The following is a 22,818-nucleotide window of genomic DNA, read 5'->3' as shown; positions in this document are numbered from 1 at the left end:
ATCCGCAAAAAGCTTCAGTGAACTTCAGATGTCATCCACAAATTCATTTATGTACATTGTGAATAGCAACGGTCCTACGACACTCCCCTGCGGCAGACCTGAAATCACTCTTACATCGGATGACTTATCTCCATTAAGAATGACATGCTGCCTTCTGTTATCTAGTAACTCTTCAATCCAATCACACAATTGGTCTGATAGTTCATATGCTCTTTGTTCATTGCCGGCCGAAGTGGCAGAGTGGTTCTAGGCGCTACAGTCTGGAACCGCGCGACCGCTACGGTCGCAGGTTCGAATCCTGCCTCGGGCATGGACGTGTGTGATGTCCATAGGTTAGGTTTAAGTAGTTCTAAGTCGTAGGGGACTGATGGCCTCAAAAGTTAAGTCCCATAGTGTTCAGAGCCATTTCAACCATTTGAACTTTGTTCATTAAACGAGTGTGGGGAACTGTATCGAACGCCTTGCGGAAGTGAAGAAACACGGAATCTACCTGGGAACCCGTGTCTGTGGCCCTCTGAGTTTCGTGGACGAATAGCGCGAGCTGGGTTTCACACGATCATATTTTTCGAAACCCATGCTGATTCCTACAGAGTAGATTTCTAGACTCCAGAAAAGTCATTATACTCGAACATAATACGTGTTCCAAAATTCTACAACTGATCGACGTTAGAGATGTAGGTCTATAGTTCTGCACATCTGTTCCACGTCCGTTCTTGAAAACGGAGATGACCTGTGCCCTTGTCCAATCCTTTGGAACGCTACGCTCTTCTAGAGACCTACGGTACGCCGCTGCAAGAAAGGGGGCACGTTCCTTCGTGTACTCTGTGTAAAACAGAACTGGTATCCCATCAGGTCCAGCGGCCTTTGCTCTTTTGAGCGATTTTAATTGTTTCTCTATCCCTCTGTCGTCTATTTCGATATCTACCATTTTGTCATCTGTGCGGCAATCTAGAGAGGGAACTACAGTGCAGCCTTCTTCTGTGAAACAGCTTTGGAAAAAGACATTTAGTATTTCGGCCTTTAGTATATCATCCTCTGTTTCAGTACCATTTTGGTCACAGAGCGTCTGGACATTTTGTTTTGAACCACCTACCGCTTTGACATAAGACCAAAATTTCTTAGGATTTTCTGCCAAGTCAGTACATAGAACTAAAAGTCGTGGTGTGGGACTCCCCCGCGGGAAAGCCATATTCAAAACTCGCACGTATCATTCCTTTTTTGCCACAGCATTATCAACTGTCCGTCCGGTCACTGAAATGTTTGTTCTCTTTCTGTAGTCTTGGCGGTTGTGATACTATATATTGGTTATAGAATATGAGTCATGTGGTAAGAATACGTTACCGTCGCAAGTAAATGTGATGTATAGTGGGAGCAGACAAGATACCACATAGACGTCTCGCAGAAATGAAAACAACAAATAAAAAAAATTTGAACTGTGTTACAAGAAAGGAATTCAGGATTCAAGACTTCCAAAACGGAACACAACTTCAAAAACGTCAAACCATATGTTTTGATGTAGCACAGAGAAACGGTGTGATTGTGAAACTGTTGCTTTCATTTCATGCAACTTACATGAAAAACTCTTATGTTTTCATCATTTTCTTGTGAGTGATTACATTCACATTCATACAAACACCAATATTGGACAAGGAGGCATGTCTCACTCACTTATCAGTCGTACAAAGTAGGTGCGTCGATAAGAGATACCTGTCATATGGTACACGTACTGTCACTGATAATGTGTATGACACCACAGATATGTTTTTCGGTGGATGATTCGGTTGACTTGCGCCTTGTCATCAAAGGTTTGCGGTTCCCATTCGAAAGCCACTTCCTTTCGGCTACTAATAGAGTAGTTGTGCAGCATCGACTGTAATATAGTTCCCTACCTTACATCTCCCTGTTGCAAACTGACGTTACACCACGATGCAGACGTAAATTTGAATGAAGCGAACAGCGAAGAAAAGCGGGGGAACAAAAATTGGCATGAGGTAGTTCTGAACACGGCTCGCCGGCTGGGTTTGTGCAAGACCGTAATCGCTTAACCACCGCGCCACGATTCTCTATATTGCACTTTTTGTTCTTGGAGCGTTCACCGTTCCCGGTTTGCTTATTTTTTCACAGTCCAGTAGTACATATTCTTCCCGTTTTCATTTTTATGCTTGATCTGTGCTCAGCTCAGTTTTTACGGGCTGCCCATAGTCCTATTACCACTAGCTCTTAACGGGAGGGGGGGGGGGGGGGTTGCGGTGGGATGTTTCCCTTGTGAGAAAAATCGTAATAAAAAACAGAAAACCGGCTATTTCAGAAACCGGTTATTATAAGCGGTTTTAATGGTCAGGGTTAAACTGGAAACGAAAAACTGTTTATTTTAGAGATAAGCGCCACTCCTATCCCCAGATGGCCAAGCTTATACTAGGAAATAGCATTTTTGACGCAGGTCTGGCGACGCGTGAGCCACTTAAGTCAGTGTAGTTTGGAGGCAGCTTATGGCGCAGCGGAAAGAGCACAGAACGGTAATCAGAGGGTGGTGTGGTCGAGCCCCTACGTGGAAACATGTTACAATGGAAATTAAGTGACATAATGCTTCATACATGGCTTTATTTATTAATTTTGCGTAAAAGGTACGAAAAGGAAAGGCAAAGCAAAATTAGGGACTGCAAATAAATTTCTAGGAAGGTATTGCAAGGCATACACGGGAACTTTAGTTATAAAATTAGATACATTTATCATTTTACAGTTGATGATTTACAAGTGCTGGGGCGATATTCATCGTAAAAACAGGAGAAGCATCTTGCACTCGCGGGAAACGCCGCATTTTTACAATTACATGGTTGTTTTAAAGATTCAATGAAAAACCTAGATTTACATTGATATAAGGTTATCTTTGATGATACGGACCACTCGTAACGCATCTTTCCGTCAAATACTGACGAGGATAGATGGCGACGTACAGTGGAATGTATTTTGAAGCAGATTTCTTGGTATGTGACTCTCTCTCTCTCTCTCTCTCTCTCTCTCTCTCTCTCTCTCTCTTTCTCTCTAAGCGATAAGAACAGTTTTGAGGTTTTTCGATCAAATTCTTTACTTGTCGATTTAAACAAACATCACTGGGTTGCACTAGCGGAGAGCATTGGGGGAGGGGGTCACTGTAATACTTCACAGTGATAGTCGTTCATCCTATAAGTTCTCGTGGTATAATTGTGATTTATTTGTCCTCTCCACAAGACAATGTACAGCAGAACAGTAAATTTGTTCTGCTGTACTTAGTGCTTCATCACATCAGCCAAATTTTTTGTTTTAAGATCCCAGATTTGGATGAAGTAATGACGACTTTCCTATATTTTGCCATATACTCATCCACCGCGTTCTGAATCCTTCGCTTTCGTTTTTCGTTGCTTTTCCTTCTTTTCATGAAAATGTTAATAAATACAATACACCTCGATTTATTTCCGTTTATTTGCAGTGTAGGTGACGCAAAAACTAAAAATAGAATAGAATTAAACATAGTGACTCGGTCCCATGACCCACAGATTCCGCTGCCTGACAACTTCAGTAACATAAGTGGCTCGTGCCTCACCCAACACCGGCCAAAAATTCCATCTGTGCTAAACACTTGGCCGTTTCGAGCTTTCATTTCTGTCATTTTCATATCTAACTAAGTGCTGTGTGTACCACAAATGTGGAGGAAAGTGGTGATGACAAGTAGGCACGGTCCCCGTGTCAGTCATCAATACATTTATTTCTGGTTTTTGTGGCAAAGCGAGCAATTTAATGAACGATTGTGTGCTAGGAAGACAGAAATGTCATAGACCGTGGGGACATCAGATAGCGGGAGGTGCTGTTTTATAACAATGAGGCGTACTTGCTGATGTCTTATAGGAAACAATAAATACTATTTGTTTCAGTTGAAATTTGTGGTGTCTTTGCGTATGACCTATTCGCTTTTAATTGTAGTCTGTTAAGTACTTTTGTTTAGGGAGGGGATACTATAAATCGTTTGATGACTGTATAGTGATTGTTTGTAGTACTCGTTTCCCAATGTAGTTATTGGATCAGACAGTCTTTTGAAGTATATAGACTGCACGGGGTATGGATTAGTGATGTAGAAGTGACTATTTGCATAATTGGTTTTGCGACTCAGTTACAAGAATTACTTCTCAGTTTATCTTCAATCAATAGAAGAAGATAATGAAACTTTGAGAGGTGGCATGAGCCCCCTGTCATATTTCTATCTTACTCTGAGTAATTCGATTTTCCTCTCTAATTGCATGCGGTGAAAATTCGCTATTCCTTCACACGCGGACTTCCCACCCAGCGTCTCTCGTCATCTGGGTGGTCCGGTGACAGGCGGGTTCTGCTGATCTAGTAAGGGTTAAGCCGACGGGTGTATGGGAGTCGAGTGGATGCTTTCCAGACGCCGACATTGTCATAAGAGCGGGGGCGACACGCCCACAGGGCCCTGATGGAGCGGCTGGGCTAGAGATTCCGTTACTTCGCAGAAACTTAGTGAAAACACTTTCTGGCGGGCTACCAGCGAGGCGTGGGTATGACTTGTGTCCCCAGACAGTCTTGGCGGGCAAATTCCCGCGTTTTCTGCAAAATCATAACTGTGATTGGCTTGCTCAGGGGATAGCTCCGTGACGTAGCAAAATCGGCGCAGAAATTGGCGTCAAGTCTGTCTATTGGTGGAATAGTAGTGCTTCGGCAATAGAGTGGAATTTTCTGCCAGTTTTAGAGTTGCTGACTGGAACGTTTAACCACGGCCACTGTAGTGGGCGCGGGAATGTTCTGTGTTCGGTTTGTATGGGTGCTCTTGAGGGGAGTCGGCTCTCGCCTTTCGGTCGGAGTTGGTTACAAGACTGAGCTCTCGCTGCTCTGGACAGCCTGCCTTCCGTTGGCTGTCTAATATACTTTCATTTAATTGTAACTATTTGACGAAGTTGCTGAAGTTTCGACTTCAACGTAACGTTCCGAGTACACTTGGCAATTGAGCGTTCTGCGTACAAGCAGCCTATGTTTTCCGTCTTAAGCAGTTTTGGCTAAAGTTGACTGTATCGGAGTTACTGTGTGACTTCGCTTGTTAAAATCAATCACTGTACCGTTAGTGATTGTGTGGCGAGCCGCCTTCGTCTCCCTAAGAGGCGCATTTGTGTTGCTAGGAAGTCGTTAGTCTGTAACAACCAGACCACGATAATTTGTTTCGGGCTATACTCGCGACATCATCACCACGACGGGACGTCGAAGCAACTAGACATCGCCTCTGGTACGCCAGATCGTGTCCTTGCAATTAAGAAGACAGCTTGGTAATGTATGTCTGCAGCACCGGCAGATTAGGGAATCCTGCTACATGATAATCAGAGCTCAGCAGAGCGCGCGTGTTCGTCTTTTCTAATGTGGTTCTGTCTTGGGTGTTCATTGTCTAATTTCTCACTACTGTAGCAGCAATTAATGTTGGGTTGGCTGGGTGTTTCTCTTAAGATTTGAATTGCAAGGAATTGGCTCCCCATACCATTTGGTCATAAATGTGACAAGCTAGTTTATGGACAACTTCACCTTCACAGCGTTTGAGTATCCAATTTGACGTATTGTAAAATGTTTCATGTGTTATGTTTAATATTTTGAGTTTAGTCATAATAAATCAAATTGTTATTTTGGACAGAACTTTCATTCTGTAGATCGGTAATGCAGCCCTTTCATTTCTCACTACGTTAATGAAACTTTCCTTTATGAAATTAATTTCTATCAAATTAAAAAATTGTAGGTGCCAAACTCTTCTACTTCACTTGCAAGGTCGATTACAATCAGTTGGAGTTTCTTCGTAATCCATGTGCAACAGCAAAAGTCGGAGTTAGAACAGGGGGTGGGGGGGGGGCCTTCGAGCATCATTCCCATATGAAGACTCTAGAAGAATTTAATGTTAAATACACTGCTAGCCCCGGCACCTCGCAACTGGTAGAGTATGAATCTTAAAAGCGCCTTCACTTGATCGCATCGTTGAGCAAATGTTACTAATTTGTTATACTCTCGTTCTTCTTCACGACGTAAGAACGTTTTTCTGACTGCTTAGCACTTCCTGAGTATTCTTCCCAATAAAATAGTCTTTTTTCCCCCCTTCCTAACTTCCATGTACTTTCGGACTGCCAAAATCAAGTTTTTTTTAGATTTAGCACTGCGTTGCACGTTTCGCCTTCGCTGTCTCCGCTATTATTTGCACGCCACATTGCCCTACGCCTAGCGAAATGTTCCTTGCATTGCGCTAGAACTCGCTTTGGGCCACTAAAGCACGCAATACTGCTCTCGTCTAGAAGAAACTGTAGTACCCACCGAATTCCAACAAATTACAAGAATAAATTGAAACACTTCCGAAACTTCTTCTCAATTCCCCCCCCCCCCCCCCCCCTCCCCCAGAAAAAATGTAAAGGGAAAAAGTTTATTGCTTACTACATTTCGAATACTTGTTTGGTACACTGACGGAAAAAATCCCAGTACCAAAAAAATAATCACCGTAGGGTACTGAAATTTCGGGAATACATCTGTGTAGGTAACACATGAAAGTGATTAACATTGCAAGATCACATATTAATGTAGGAGCGAGACATACCACTGTAAATGTGAAAAGCTAGTAAGCTAATAATTGTAACAGCCAGAATTTCGAAGGCAAGCATGCAAACGTGCATGCATCGGGTTGTACAGGTACCAGATGTCAGTTTGTGGGACGGAGTTCCATGCCTGTTGGACATGGTTGGTCAGTACAGGGACGGTTAAAGCTGTTTATGGATGAAGCTGGAGTTGTTGTCCGATGACGTTCCGTAAGTGCTCAGTTTGGTACAGATCTGGTGCTCCAAGGCAACATGTCGACACTCTGTAGAGCATGTTGAGATACAACAGCGGTACGCGAGCAAGCTTTATTCTGTTGGAAAACACTCCGTGGAATGCTGTTGATGAATGGCAGGACAACAAATCGAATCACAAGTTTGACGTACAAACTTGCAGTCTGGGTGGATGAGATAACTAAGCCAGTACTCCTGCTGTCATATGATGTCGCACCCCAGGCCATAGCTGCATGTGTTGTTTCAGTGTGTCTAGCACACAGACAGTTCTTCCGGCAGCTTCCTTATAACCTACACACGCCCGTCACTGGCATCGACGGCACAACTAGCTTCCAGCAGAAAACACAACAAGACCTCCACCCTGCCCTCCAGTGAGCTCTCACTAGATGCCATTTGAAACGCCCGCGAAATCAAACAGGGCTTACAGGTAATTAGCGTTGTGGAAGGGTCCAAGGTAGTTCCCGTCGGATTCATTTCACAATTGTAATGGTAATTAGTTCACAAATACGCTTTGAAAGAATTAAATCTGCTTCGCGGCTGAAGGCCTCCAAACAGATGCTTTAGAATCAGTGTAATTTGAAAAGACATGACACACAGTTAAATTTACGAATAAGATAAATCGTATAAAAATATGAGATCAGCATCTGAGCGGCTGAAGGCCGGCGGATTAAGTCTCCAAAATTCCAAATACACTATGATGATAACAGAAGGCAGAAGGCCTCAATGTTTTAAGATGCTAAAAGGGCTGATGATCCACAAGGTGCACAGAAAGAGACAAACAAATGCGGCTGAAGGCCGCAGAAATTCCCTTTCGCAACACCAACGGCGGAAGGCCCACAATAACTTGTAAAATCTTTCAGAGAAAATTACACTAACCTTTCAAGAGAAGAAGGCGATAACGTTCGGACTTGAAGGAAACTCTGAGAACATGTTTCCAGGGCTGAAGGCCCACAACCAACCTTGCCAATTTAAAAATATAAAAAACAGTTAAATTACAACAACATTAACACTGCCAAAAGGATAATTAAAAGAACGGCACTCAGGAGTCCCCAGTAGATCGGTCTGCCCTCGTTCACTTAGGCGAGACAGGTGGTGAGTCCAACTACATTTAATTCGTGCAAACCCAACCAAGGGACAATCACGGACCGACCAACCAACCGCTTGCTTGCCCAAATAGTTACAAGTATCACTGTCCCCAAACAAACGCGCATGTGAAATCAGCTGCCAAAACTACACACCATGTTGGGCAGCAACAACCGGTGAGGAAAAGACATTGCCTAAAAATTACGTTAGCGACCAGGGCAGGTAACCAGAACACTAACGGCCACAAGGCAGAAAATCCCGCTGGTGCACTTAACTATGGACAAATTAATTTAATCGCTTCCACCTGACGGCGGCTATATCGAACACTTCAATCGTTGTTGCTCACAGGAAAACCTCCACAACAGCAACGCCGGAACCAACAACGTAATGCTCAAAATCACTTAACCTTCACATAATGGGTCGGCAAGTGATGATGCTCGTACCGATCGGACAGCTCCAGACAGACTCCGACATTGCGCAGAGACCGCCAGCGGCCTAGTCGACTCAGCCGCACGGAGATGTCCTCGGACCAACCGATCGACCAACAATCCACCAAAGGTCAGGCCCGGCGTAAGCAATGCGTGGCGGCAACGGTCGGGCGGGCGATGTCGACGCAGGGCTCACTGCTGCTGCAAGCCGGCGACTGGCTGGCCCGGGCTGCGCTGCAGACGCGTTGCAACTCCCTGGCAGGGCCCAGCTCACGACACGAACTGCCACGGTGACCTCTCCTCCTCGCACGTTCCGACTCACTCCACGACAGATGACAACCGGGAAGTCATAGCAGCCGCGCAAAGATCCTATCAGAAGGGATATATCAATACGCGCTACTGGCGCCGATGACGGTCAGCCAAAACAGCAACTCAGTAACGCCAGTAATTTAAACCAACGTGGCGAGATGGAAATACGTTAAAACAGGGTGTAAAATACCAAATGGTGGGACGGCGAGCCATGCACGGCTTACCATTGAAGTCGCTGATGGCGGTGGCTTGGGGTCAGTGGAATGCACACTTCAGGGCGTCTGACTCGGTACCGTCCTTGAAGTAATCGACTGGTAACTTCAATGTGTCACTGTGGCGCCAACTACTTGTTCAAACTGCTGCTGCAGATTCAGTAAGATACGCCAGAGCACCACGCCGAATACGATGGTCTTCGCTGTCGGTAGCGCCACGTGGCTCTCCGGAGCCCGGTTTTCTTACGGCCATATACGCCTGTGACCAATCACGTACGGTGGCTACATTCCTACCTCGTCATTCGGCAATACTGCAGAAGGAACATCCAGCTTCTCGTACCCCTATTACACGATCTCGTTCAAACTCAGTGAGGTGTTGATAATGCGGTCTTTGTCATCTTAAAGGCATTCTTGAGTAACATCAGGTCACCACGTCCGGTCTGAAAGGTAACCAACGCTCACGACCGCTACAGCGTTTATTTATAGCAAACCTGATTTGCACCCTCATAGCGGCGTTATTAGCGCCACTCTTGCGCGAAATTTGAGTAGACAGTATTTTTCAGTTGTACAAACATGCATACGAACTTTCGTTTCTGTCGCACAATTCTCTCTTGATGTCGCGATTTTTTGCGTCAGTGTGTAAGTTCCGCTTCGGAAATGAGAATTTAATTTATTACTTTGCTGTTACTGTTTCTGTCGCTCAGAAACTTTGCAGACGTTATGGAATTATACTGCTGAAGGCAAACATAAAATTATGTTGTTTTACGACTCAGAGATTAGCAGATATGATGTGATAAATATTGAGTAGAGTGAAAAGTCAACTTTTCTTAAAGCCTGAAATATTTCTCTATTTGAGTTGCATAAAATCCTCATTGAAATAAAAAGAAAGATGGCAGAAGTTAGTTCTCGTATCACTCTATCAGTATAGCTGACAAATTATAACAAGCAGCGCTTTCATTTTGTACATTCTGACGCCCTGAGCGTAGGAAAAGGTTACATGCAGCCTTCTGCGGTTCGTGTCGGACGACGGAAGGCGCGAGAGTATTCCGCAGCACTGTGCGATAAGTTGCCGCACCTAGGAAAACGTAGCTTAAGGAACGTTTCAGGTGATTCTTCAATTTCTTGAGGCGTGTTTTATGACGAAATAAATCTCGGGTGAACAGCCTGGTATCGGTGTGCATAGGACCCAATATTTCGGCAATCGACCACGTTGCCATCATCAGGTGCGCTGATGTATTGACCGGCGGTGGCCGCTGCCGCTGCAGAATATATTGGGGCATCAAGGATTGCCCAGTCTGAAAATAGAAGTTCAAGCCACGCGGCTACGCCCTCAATAATAAAAATTGACATTAAAACAATAGCTTTTTGGTTGTCATATTTTTTCTGCTTTTAAATGATTTAAAATACATTAGCTGTGTGGTAATTTTTTATTATTTTTTATTTTTTTGTCTTTCATATTTTTTATTTTTTTATTTTTTCTTTTCTTTTTTTATTTTTTATTTATATTTATTTTTTTATTTTATATTTTTTTCCCATTCGCTCACACATTCACACAATATATACATTGTACTCACACATACATATACAGTTAACACATTCTCACACTCATTCATTCACCTTTGATAAAATAATAATAATAATAATAATAATAATAAAACCCGTGGAGGCCCGGGAAAAGAATCGGCCTCCGGTATGTTCTGCCAGTCGTAAAAGGCGACGAAAAGAACAAACCACTAATAGGGCTAACCCCCCTTTTAGTGTGATTAGTTGGTTCCGGACAGAACTAAAGAAGCCTCGGACAAGCGCCGTCATGGTCGGGGACGACGCTTGAACCCTATGCCCGCCCACAATGGTAACGACACTGCTAGCCAACTGGAAAATGATTTAAATCCAAATAGAGGTGTTTTGCAGGATATGCTTCCTGCAACCACCCTAGAAGGAAAACAAAGACAGAGGATGAGATGGTCAGATGAAGTTAATCGACACCTCATGTTCTGTTATTACCAAGCAACAAACCTAGGAACCAACACAACTGGATACAGATCACAAGTATACACAACATTTATTACCAGATACCCAGAATTAAAATTTTTAACAGAACAACGATTAGCTGATCAGATCCGTGTAATAATAAAAAATAACAGGATACCCCAGTCAGAATTAGAAAACATCAAACAACAAGTACAACAAATACTGGAACAAAATAATGTGCAATCAGAAGAAGAAGAAAATACAGTAATGGACTCAAACATCCCAGAGCAAACAAACAAAGAACAACATGCACCAATTAAACAATCAGAGGAAAACGAAATCTTAAGACAGCCACCAGAACAAGCACAAATAGAACACGAAGTGACACAGATGTTAGATATACAAGAAAAATTTCAGCTAACATATATAGAATACAAAGACACAAATACAGACATTAGACCATTCTTGTGTAGACCACCAAATAACCCACAAGTCGAAACAACAATAAAAACTATCAACACAATCATACACAACAAAATAAATGAAAACACAACTATGGAAGAGTTACAACTACTGGTTTATATAGGATCACTCACTACACTAAATATACACACTAGGCAGAGATCAGAACCAACCAACACACAGAAGAAACCCACAAAACCAGCATGGCAACACAGGCTACAGATCAAAATAGAAAAACTGAGAAACGACATCGGACAGCTAACACAATTTATAAGAAATGAAATCTCGGAAAAAAAAACAAAAAAGTTAGGTAAAATCTCACAACAAGAAGCGACAGAGCAATTAGACGAAAAGAAGCAGAAATTACAAGCATTAGCCAAACGACTCAGAAGATACAAAAAAAGGGAAAATAGAAGGAAACAAAACCAAACATTCAACACAAACCAAAAGAAATTTTACCAGACAATAGATAACACACACATTAAAATAAACAATCCACCAAACATAACAGACATGGAACACTTCTGGAGCAACATATGGTCAAACCCGGTACAACATAACAGGCATGCACGGTGGATACAAGCAGAAACAGACACATACAAGATGATACCACAAATGCCTGAAGTGATAATTTTGCAACATGAAGTCACCCAAGCAATTAATTCTACTCACAATTGGAAAGCCCCTGGAAATGATAAAATAGCAAATTTCTGGTTAAAGAAGTTCACCTCAACACATTCACATCTAACTAAATTATTTAACAGTTACATTGCAGACCCATACACATTCCCTGATACACTTACACACGGAATAACATATCTGAAACCTAAAGATCAAGCAGACACAGCGAACCCAGCTAAATATCGCCCCATCACATGCCTACCAACAATATACAAAATATTAACTTCAGTCATTAAACAGAAATTAATGACACATACAACACAGAACAAAATTATAAATGAAGAACAAAAAGGCTCTTGCAAAGGAGCACGAGGATGTAAAGAGCAACTGATAATAGATGCAGAGGTGACATATCAAGCTAAAACTAAACAAAGGTCGCTACACTACGCATACATTGATTACCAGAAAGCTTTTGATAGTGTACCCCACTCATGGTTACTACAAATATTGGAAATATACAAAGTAGATCCTAAATTGATACAGTTCCTAAACATAGTAATGAAAAATTGGAAAACCACACTTAATATCCAAACAAATTCAAATAATATCACATCACAGCCAATACAGATTAAGCGTGGAATATACCAAGGAGACTCATTAAGTCCTTTCTGGTTCTGCCTTGCTCTGAACCCACTATCCAACATGCTAAATAATACAAATTATGGATACAATATTACTGGAACATACCCACACAAAATCACACATTTGTTATACATGGATGATCTAAAACTACTGGCAGCAACAAATCAACAACTCAACCAATTACTAAAGATAACAGAAGGATTCAGCAATGATATACGTATGGCTTTTGGAACAGACAAATGTAAGAAAAATAGCATAGTCAAGGGAAAACATACTAAACAAGAAGATTACATATTGGATAACCACAGCGACTGCATAGAAGCGATGGAAAAAACGGATGCCTATAAATATCTAGGATACAGGCAAAAAATAGGAATAGATAATACAAATATCAAAGAAGAACTAAAAGAAAAATATAGACAATGACTAACAAAAATACTGAAAACAGAATTGACAGCAAAAAACAAGACAAAAGCTATAAATACCTATGCCATACCAATATTGACCTACTCATTTGGAGTAGTGAAATGGAGTAACACAGACCTAGAAGCACTCAATACACTTACACGATCACAATGCCACAAATATAGAATACATCACATACATTCAGCAACAGAAAGATTCACATTAAGCAGAAAGGAAGGAGGAAGGGGATTTATCGACATAAAAAACCTACATTATGGACAGGTAGACAATTTAAGAAAATTCTTTCTAGAACGAGCAGAAACTAGCAAAATACACAAGGCAATCACTCATATAAATACATCGGCTACACCACTGCAATTTCATAACCACTTCTACAACCCTTTAGATCACATAACATCAACAGACATGAAGGAAGTAAATTGGAAAAAGAAAACACTACATGGCAAGCACCCGTATCATCTAACACAGCCACACATCGATCAAGACGCATTCAACACATGGCTAAGAAAAGGCAATATATACAGTGAGACAGAAGGATTCATGATTGCAATACAGGATCAAACAATAAACACCAGGTATTACAGCAAGCATATTATTAAAGATCCCAATACCACAACGGATAAATGCAGACTTTGTAAACAACAAATAGAAACAGTAGATCACATCACAAGCGAATGTACAATACTAGCAAATACAGAATACCCCAGAAGTCATGACAATGTCGCAAAAATAATACATCAACAGCTTGCCTTACAACATAAACTTTTAAAACAACACGTTCCTACATACAAGTATACACCACAAAATGTACTGGAGAATGATGAATACAAATTATACTGGAACAGAACCATTATAACAGATAAAACAACGCCACATAACAAACCTGACATCATACTCACCAATAAAAAGAAGAAATTAACACAACTAATCGAAATATCTATACCCAATACAACAAATATACAAAAGAAAACAGGAGAAAAAATTGAAAAATACATCCAACTGGCTGAGGAAGTCAAAGACATGTGGCATCAGGATAAAGTTGACATCATACCAATTAAACTATCAACTACAGGAGTCATACCACACAATATCCACCAGTACATCAATGCAATACAGCTACATCCAAACATATATATACAGCTACAGAAATCCGTAATTATTGATACATGTTCAATTACCCGAAAGTTCCTAAATGCAATATAACACATACTGTACAGTTAAAAGGAAGTGACGCTTGATCAAGGTCCGTGTCACTCCATTTTTAACCGGACTTAACGTCTGAGAAAGTGAAGGAAATAATAATAATAATAATAAAAATAATAAAAATAAATAAATAAATGATAAATACAATAAAATAAGATTTAAAAAAATTAATTAAAATAAAATAGATTTGAGTTAAAAGAAGATAAAATAAAAATTTAAATTAAATTAAAATTAATAAATTGTTAAAAAATTAAAATTGTTAAAAATGTATAAAGATATATACACAAGGCGTGTAATCTCGTTATTCACGTAGGTCATCGGGCCATCTAGTGGAAGCCAGGTAGTGCAGCCTGTGTCCAAGTTGTCGTACAAGTTCGTTGTCTGACTGTTGCGTGTTTTCATAGAAGGTTTTTGCACTGGTTCTAAATCGGTCTTTCAAATAGGGTACCCCTGCAAGTTGGTGAAGTTCATTCGTTGCGAACCGGTATGGAAGATGGAGTGCTCTTTTCAGAGCACGATTCTGAATTCTTTGTAGCCGTTGTATGTGGGTTGGAGCAGCATTGCCCCACACGACAGCAGCGTAGTCTAAGATTAGTCGCACCAGTGTGAGGTACAATATCACCCCCAGTCTTGATGGTAATGTTGACACTGGATTTAATAATGGATAGAGCTGTACCATTCTTCTCCTGGCTTTCTCTCGAACATCTTCAATATGAGGTTGCCGTGTCAATCGCCTATCGAGGGTCACACCCAAGTATTTTGCTGTTTTTGACCACGTAGGGGTGCCCCTTATCTCAATGGGCTGGATGTTAGGTGGAAGTGGTCTTCTACAGATTGCTATTGCCTGCGTCTTTGTGGCGTTGAAAGACAGTCGCCATTTCGTTGCCCATTCACTCAGCTTATTACATGCTTGTTGCAGTCTTGCCTTGAGGTGTGCAGCATTCACACTTCGGGAGTAAATGGCTGTATCATCGGCGTATAAGGATAGGTGTGTTCTGGTTCAAATGGCTCTGAGCACTATGGGACTTAACATCTAAGGTCATCAGTCCCCTAGAACTTAGAACTACTTAAACCTACCTAACCTAAGGACATCACACACATCCATGCCCGAGGCAGGATTCGAACCTGCGACCGTAGCGGTCGCGCGGTTCCAGACTGAAGCGCCTAGAACCGCTCGGCCACACTGGCCGGCGGTGTGTTCTGGCCGTCGATGGTAGGTCGGATGTATACAAGATGTATAACAGTGGCCCCAGAACACTGCCCTGAGGTACTCCTGCTTTGATTGGTCTGGTGGACGATATACCATCTTGAGTGCGGACATGAAAAGTCCGGTTTTCTAGATAACTCTTCAGGAGTGTTGCGTATGACACGGGGAGCCCTATCTCTAGGAGTTTATAGAGGAGTCCCTCGTGCCACGCGCAATCAAAGGCACGAGAAACATCCAGAAATACAGCCCCAAAGAATTCTTTCCTTTCCATGGCGCTGAATGCTTCCTCAACTAGACGTAGTAGCTGCTGGGTGATGGAAAGGCCTTGGCGAAAGCCGAACTGGACGTCAGGTATCAGATGCTCTGCTTCCACATGCTGTTGAAGTCTCTTTACGTATAAACGTTCAAAAAGTTTCGATATGGCAGGTAAAAGACTGATTGGTCTGTAACTAGCAGGTGATCGAGGGTCCTTTCCTGCCTTCGGTATGGCGACGACCTCTGCATGTTTCCATGTGAGGGGGAAGTCGCCAGTTGCCAGGATCTCACTGAACGCGGCCGCTATTATTGGTACTGCAGTAGGTGGTAATTGCTTCAACAGCTCATTAGTTAGAAGGTCTGGTCCTTCAGCCTTCTTTCCGTTTAATTCTTCAAGGTGTTTTGTAACTTCGGCCGTCGTGATCGGTTGCATGTGGTCATCTTCGGCTCGACTGGCGAGGAATCTTGGAAGTCTCTCGTTGACTAGGCCAATGTGGTCAGCGTCGGCAGGGTCATTCACCGGTGTGAAGGTTTTTGCGAATACATCTGCCAAAGCATTTGCTTTGGCATCTGGTTCGCTGTTTATATGGTTGCCCACATGTAGTGACCGGCGGTGGGGCCGGCGACATGTATATATAGGACAATCCCCCTCCCGCTCCTCCCTCAGGCGCTTCGTATGAGTCGGTGCGGTCCGCGCCCCGCGCGCGGTCCAGGTACAGCGTCCGTTCTCCCGCCGTCTGGGCGCTGCGTCCTAGGTCTTCTCGTTCAGGAGGGTCTGCCGGCACCGCTCTCGTTATTCTTCCCTCCTCCCTCGAAATCCGTACACTCTGGGAAATATCCTTTTTCTTCTTAATCCGGGTGATCGCGGGTTCCCACGCGTTACTAAGGATGTAACCGCTGTCACGATTTAGTTGTGGCTCCCTTACTCTGATCTGTATGGCTTCTTTGATGACACAGTCCCAGTATTTGGAAGTCTGTGTCGGAACTTTGGTTTGGTCACAATCCATGCTGTGGAGTTTCGACAGGCAATGCGGGTCTGCCGTGCTCAAAACTCTTGTACACAGAGCTCACACCATCTCCGACAGGGACAGTCTCCAACAAGAATTTGACCATCTGAAGACCGTGCTTCGGAGGAACGGATACAAGGAAGGGCCAATTCGGAAGGCTCTATACGTCCCATACCTGCAGCACCGTCGGAAACTGAGGATGAACCTCAGGAGGAGGCGGCATTGGCTATTATTCCGTTTTGTGGAGCCTTATCCGGAAAAACTGGACGCATTTTACGTAAACACTAACTGAAAACCATCTTCCGACCTCCAAGCAAAACCAAGAACCTTCTTGGTAGTGTCAAGGACAACCTTGGTCTACGTAAATCAGGGGTTTATCAGATACCTTGCCAATGCGGTAGTGTATACATAGGGCAGACCATTCGTACCATTGAGGACCGATGCCGAGAACATCAGCGGCACACTAGACTGCAACAGCCCAGTAAGTCGGCAATCGCTGAGCATTGCCTGTCGAAACTCCACAGCATGGATTGTGACCAAACCAAAGTTCCGACACAGACTTCCAAATACTGGGACTGTGTCATCAAAGAAGCCATACAGATCAGAGTAAGGGAGCCACAACTAAATCGTGACAGCGGTTACATCCTTAGTAACGCGTGGGAACCCGCGATCACCCGGATTAAGAAGAAAAAGGATATTTCCCAGAGTGTACGGATTTCGAGGGAGGAGGGAAGAATAACGAGAGCGGTGCCGGCAGACCCTCCTGAACGAGAAGACCTAGGACGCAGCGCCCAGACGGCGGGAGAACGGACGCTGTACCTGGACCGCGCGCGGGGCGCGGACCGCACCGACTCATTGGAAGCGCCTGAGGGAGGAGCGGGCAGGGGATTGTCCTATATATACTCGTACATGTCGCCGGCCCACCGCTGGTCAGTACATCAGCTCACCTGATGATGGCAACGTGTTCGATTGTCGAAATATTGTCTCTTATGCACTATAATACCAGGCTGTTCACCCGAGATTTATTTCGTCAACGTTTCAGGTGTTCACCTGTCGAAACATCGGCAGATGTCGAGGACTTGACCAGATGGCATTCCTGTAAGTTATTTGTACATGCCGTCTGCTCCGCGGCTTACCTGGTAAGGGCTGTAGGCGGGCTGGAGGCTGTCGCAGCCGTCGCGCAGGTCTCCCAGTATGGTGACGAAGAGACGGTAGAGTCCCGGCGGCAGCCCCGTGGCGTTGCCGCGGACCGCCACGGGACCGAAGGGCGGCGCCGCCTGCTCCAGCCGCAGCTCGCCCACCGCCTCCGTGTTGGAGCCGCTCAGCGAGGCGCGCGCCGTTACCACGGGGCCGTCCTGCAGCACACGACCAGCAGCTAGTTTAGTCCATCTATCGCCCACCAGCCACACTGGATCGAGACTTTGATTAAAGCAGAGCAGCTTAAATCTCTATATGTACAATGAAGCGCCAAAGAAACTGGTACAGGCATGCGCAGTCAAATACAGAGATATGTAAACAGACAGAAGACGGCGCTGCGGTCGGCAAAGCCTGTATAAGACAATAAGTGTCTGGTGCAGTTGTTAGATCGGTTACTGCTGCTACAATGGCAGGTTATAACGATTTAAGCGAGTTTAAACGTGATGCTATGGTCGTCGCACGAGCCATGGGACGCAGCGAGGTAGCGATGAAGTGAGGATTTCCCATACGACCAGTTCACGTGTGTACCGTGAATATCTGGAATCCAGTAGAACATTAAATCTCCGACATCACTGCGACCGGAGAAAGATCCTGCAAGATCGGGACCAACGACGACTTAAGTGAATCTTTCAACGTGACAGAAGTACAGCCCTTCCGCAAATCACTGCTGACGTCAATGCTGGGCCATCAACAAGTGTCAGCTTATCAACCACTCACGAAACATCATCGATTTGAACTTTCGGAGCCGAAGGACCACTCATGTACCCTTGATAACTGTACGACACAAAGCTTTACATCTCGCCTGGGCCCGTCAACACCGACGTTGGATTGTTGATGACTGGAAAAATATTGCCTGATCGGACGCGTCTCGTTTCAAACTGTGTCGAGCTGATGGACGTGTACGGGATTGGAGACAACATCATGAATCCATGGATCCTGCATGTCAGCAGGGAACTGTTGAAACTGATGGAGGCTCTGCAATTGTGTGGGGCGTGTGCAGCTGGAGTGATGTGGGACCCCTCATGCGTCTAGATACAACTCTGACAGGTGACACGTACGTGAGCATCCTGTCTGATCATTTGCGTCTATTCATGTCGACTGTGCATTCCGACGGTCATCAGGCAGCCCACAGGTCCAGAATTGCTACAGAGTGGCTCCAGCAATACTCTTCTGAGCTTAAACACTTCCGCTGGCCACCAAACTCCCCAGACACGAACATCATCGAGCATATTTGGGATGCCTTGCAACTAGCTGTTCAGAAGAGACCTGCACCCCTTCGTACAATTACGTATTTATGGACAGTCCTGCAGGATTACTGGTGTCATTCCCTCCAGGACTACTTCAGACGTCAGCCGAGTCCGTTTCGCGTCGTGCTGCGGCATTTCTGCGTGCTCGCGGAGGCCCTACACGATATTAGGCAGGTGTACCAGTTTCTTTGGCTCTTCAGTGTATATAAAAGGCAATGTTCGGACTGACTGACTGCCTCATCATCGCCCAAACCCAAACCGCCAAGGATAGAAACTTGAAGTTTACAGAGAGTGTGGACCTTATAATGCAGGCATCATTTAAGAAGGGGTTTTCCGAAATTCCAGTCCTAAGAGGGTCAAATAGGGAATGAAAGGCTTTTTGAAAGTATGTCGCTATTAAGGAAATTTTGAATCTAGACTACGAAATAATACCATGTACTTGGTTCCTCATACGGAAAATTAAAACAATTGCATTTCAGCATGTTTGGAAATCCAACCATAAGTGGGTGAAACTTTTCCGAAAATAAATAATTACTAAAGAACTACTAAAGTATTTTTACTACATCTATTACAACTGGTATTAACTTCTCGATTAGAAACTAAAAAAAACATGTTTCAGTGTTTCTGGGAATTCTTCCGTTATGATAGTGTAATAGGGAATGAAAACTTTTAGAAAATATTTCGTCACATCAAAAAAATTTGAAAGCTAATTTTGTGAAAATTAGTATTTCACTTCTCGGTTAGATATAAAGAAACATTTATTAGGGGATGAAAGTCGCTATGGAAATATCTCCACAAGAATGCAAAAGGTATGATAACAAAACCTTTGGGCTACAGTACCAGAATCGCTCTTTGATCAGAAGTAAATTCGGAAAAAATCTATGATTGTATGGCTTCAATTGACGTCAAAAGCATATAAAGTGTTGCAGTTTGTGAAAAAGATAAAAATTCAATTAAATAAAAAATCATCTATGCAGGCCATACAGTCTACGCGAGTGAAGTAGAGGGCGCTGAGCTAATCACTTAACAAAGGCGAGGCTTCCGGTCCTGGTTGTACATCAGCCAGGTCCCTCTCAGAGCATGCTGATGCTCCACACTTGCAGTCATGTGGAACCGCTCCCCCGTAGAAAGATCCGTTTCTAAAGAAACAAGTCACACCAATCCTCAAGAAAGGAAATAGGAGTAATCCGCAGAATTATAGACCCACATCGCTAATGTCGGTTTGCAATAGAATTTTGGAACATATGCTGTCTGTGAACATTATGAATTACCTCGAAGAAAACGATTTATTGACAAATAGTCAACACGAATTCAGAAAATATCGTTCTTGTGAAACACAACCAGATCATTTATTCTCACGAAGCAATGAGAGCTATCGACAGGGGATTCAAACTGATTCCATATTTTTACAATAGATTTACAGAAGGTTTTTGGCACTTTTCCTCACAAGCGACTTCAAATTGCATGGCTGTCGACTATCGTCTCAGTTGTGCGACTAGATTCGCGCTTTTCTGTCATAAAGGTCACACTTCGTAGTAACTGACGGAAAGTCTTCGAGTAGAGCAGAATTAATAGCTGGCGTTGTAGCCCTCTGCTGTTCCTGATCTGCAAAAACGATTTAGGAGACAATGCAAGTAGCACTCTTAGATAGTTCGTAAATGATGCTGTCATCTACCAACTTAAAAAAATCATCAGTTATCAAAACAATTTGCAAAACTATAAATAACGGGAAACGTGAAGCCATCCACATGAGTACTAAAACGAATACGGTGATTTTCCATTGCACAACAAATCACACAAATTTAAAGGCTGAAGATTCAGCTAAATACTTAGGAACTACGAGTAACTTAAATTGGTACCATCACAAACGTAATGTTGTGACGAAAGCAAACCAAAGACTACGGTTTATTGGCAGAACAATGAGAAAATTCAACAGGTCTACTAAAGAGACTGCTTATACTACACTTCTTACCTCCTCTTATGGAGTTTTGTTCTGCTGTATGAGATCCGTATCAGACAGGATAGAAGGAGGACATCGAAAAAGTTCAAAGAAGCACAGCTCGTTTTGTACCATCGCGAAACTGAGGAGACAGCGCTGTGGATGTGTTACGTGGATTGGAGAGGTAATCGTCCAAATCAAGGCGTTTTTCATTGCGTCAGGATCTTCTCATGAAATTTCGATCACCAACCTTCTGCTCAGAGAGTGAATATACACTACTGGCCATTAAACTTGCTACACCAAGAAGAGATGCAGATGATAAACGGGTATTCATTGGACAAATATGTTATACTAGACCTGACATGTGATTGCATTTTCGCGCAATTTGGGTGAATAGATCCTGAGAAATCAGTATCCAGAACATCCACCTCTGGCCGTAATAACGGCCTTGATACGCCTGGGCACTGAGTCAAACAGAGCTTGGATGACGTGTACAGGTACAGCTGCCCATGCAGCTTCAACACGATACCACAGTTCATCAAGAGTAGTGACTGGCGTATTGTGACGAGCCAGTTGCTCGTTTGTAGCACGTCATCTTCGTGGTGTAGCAATTTTATTGGCCAGTAGTGTATATAGCGTTTTTTGGAGAACAGATAATCCAGGATTCGGAAACAGGGTACGACACAGCGAGGACCCTACCTTGTGCAGTCTGCACGATTATAAACAGAGTACAGGAAGCGCAACGTTAGCTAGGAATTCTTATGCATAGTACGAGCAAGACTCGGGCTGCTTTTTAAGCCGCGCGCGATTAGCCGAGCGGTCTAGAACGCAGCAGTCATGGACTGTGCGGCTGGTCCCGGCGTTGGTTCGACTCCTGCCTCGGGCATGGCTGTGTGTGTTTGTCCTTAGGATAATTTAGGTTAAGTAGTGTGTAAGCTTAGGGACTGATGGCCTTAGCAGTTAAATCCCATAAGATTTCACACCCATCTCAACATTTTTGAACTCGGGCTGCCATCCGCCTGAGTAACTGCTGCTGCTCGAGTCCTGTGTTAACCTGCAATGCTTGGAGCGTAAAGTTCAGACTGAAGGTGGTTCTGTGATGTTATGGGGATTACTTCGCAGCAGTTGGGCCACTTATTCAGGTTCTCGTGAACTTGGCCCAGAATGTTCAATCCAATATCCTCGGTGACCGCGTGTTGTCATTTCATCTACATCTCAAGTTCAGTAGTACGCTGTAAACACTCTAGTCCTCTAAGATGACAGCAACCATCTTCAAATGGCTGCACGCAAACGTTCCCTATTTGACGAACAGTAGAGCACTCTATCACACCTCGACTGGCCCACTAAATCATTCGTCATTATGTGCATAGAAAAAGTCTGACTATCTGGAAGTGAAACATCGGAATCAACATCCCTCACTTTGGTAGATCGAGGAGATATAATCATCATGAGTGAATTCAGCTGGGCATGACATACCTGAAGAAACTTGAGGAGTCTTTTCTCCATTATCAAGGCTGGAGGCAGTGCCACGTGGTATTACTGAACTGACAAACTTTTTGTCCTGTGTGCTTACAAGAATTTTCTCGGTGTTCAAACCGCTTCATTTCTGAAAATGGGAGCACGCGCCTAATAAGATACCGATTTTGCTCATCTTTCGTACGATTGCAGTATATACTTAGATTAACAATGTTATTCCATTACGATATCTTGTTTCTTAGGCTTTGCCACCTGTAATATTTCTGGCTTAGTCAGCCATTCATATTAGGCTCCAAGAAG

At 43.4% G+C, this 22,818-nt stretch overlaps 1 protein-coding gene across 1 annotated transcript in view; it reads right to left on the bottom strand.

Moving 5' to 3' along the window:
* LOC126412819 (superoxide dismutase [Cu-Zn]-like) overlaps nucleotides 1–22,818 on the bottom strand; it is a 162,813-nt gene that overhangs the window by 53,563 nt on the left and 86,432 nt on the right. Inside the window, exon 3 of the mRNA XM_050082612.1 lies at nucleotides 17,796–18,014. Within this exon, the coding sequence (XP_049938569.1) occupies nucleotides 17,796–18,014 (219 nt within the window). The remainder of the gene's footprint in view (nucleotides 1–17,795; nucleotides 18,015–22,818) is intronic.

This window comes from Schistocerca serialis, chromosome 1, assembly GCF_023864345.2.
Source record: "Schistocerca serialis cubense isolate TAMUIC-IGC-003099 chromosome 1, iqSchSeri2.2, whole genome shotgun sequence".
Classification (NCBI taxonomy): domain Eukaryota; kingdom Metazoa; phylum Arthropoda; class Insecta; order Orthoptera; family Acrididae; genus Schistocerca; species Schistocerca serialis.
Note: the sequence above shows the minus strand (reverse complement) of the source record. Positions and strands in the feature narration are given on the sequence as shown.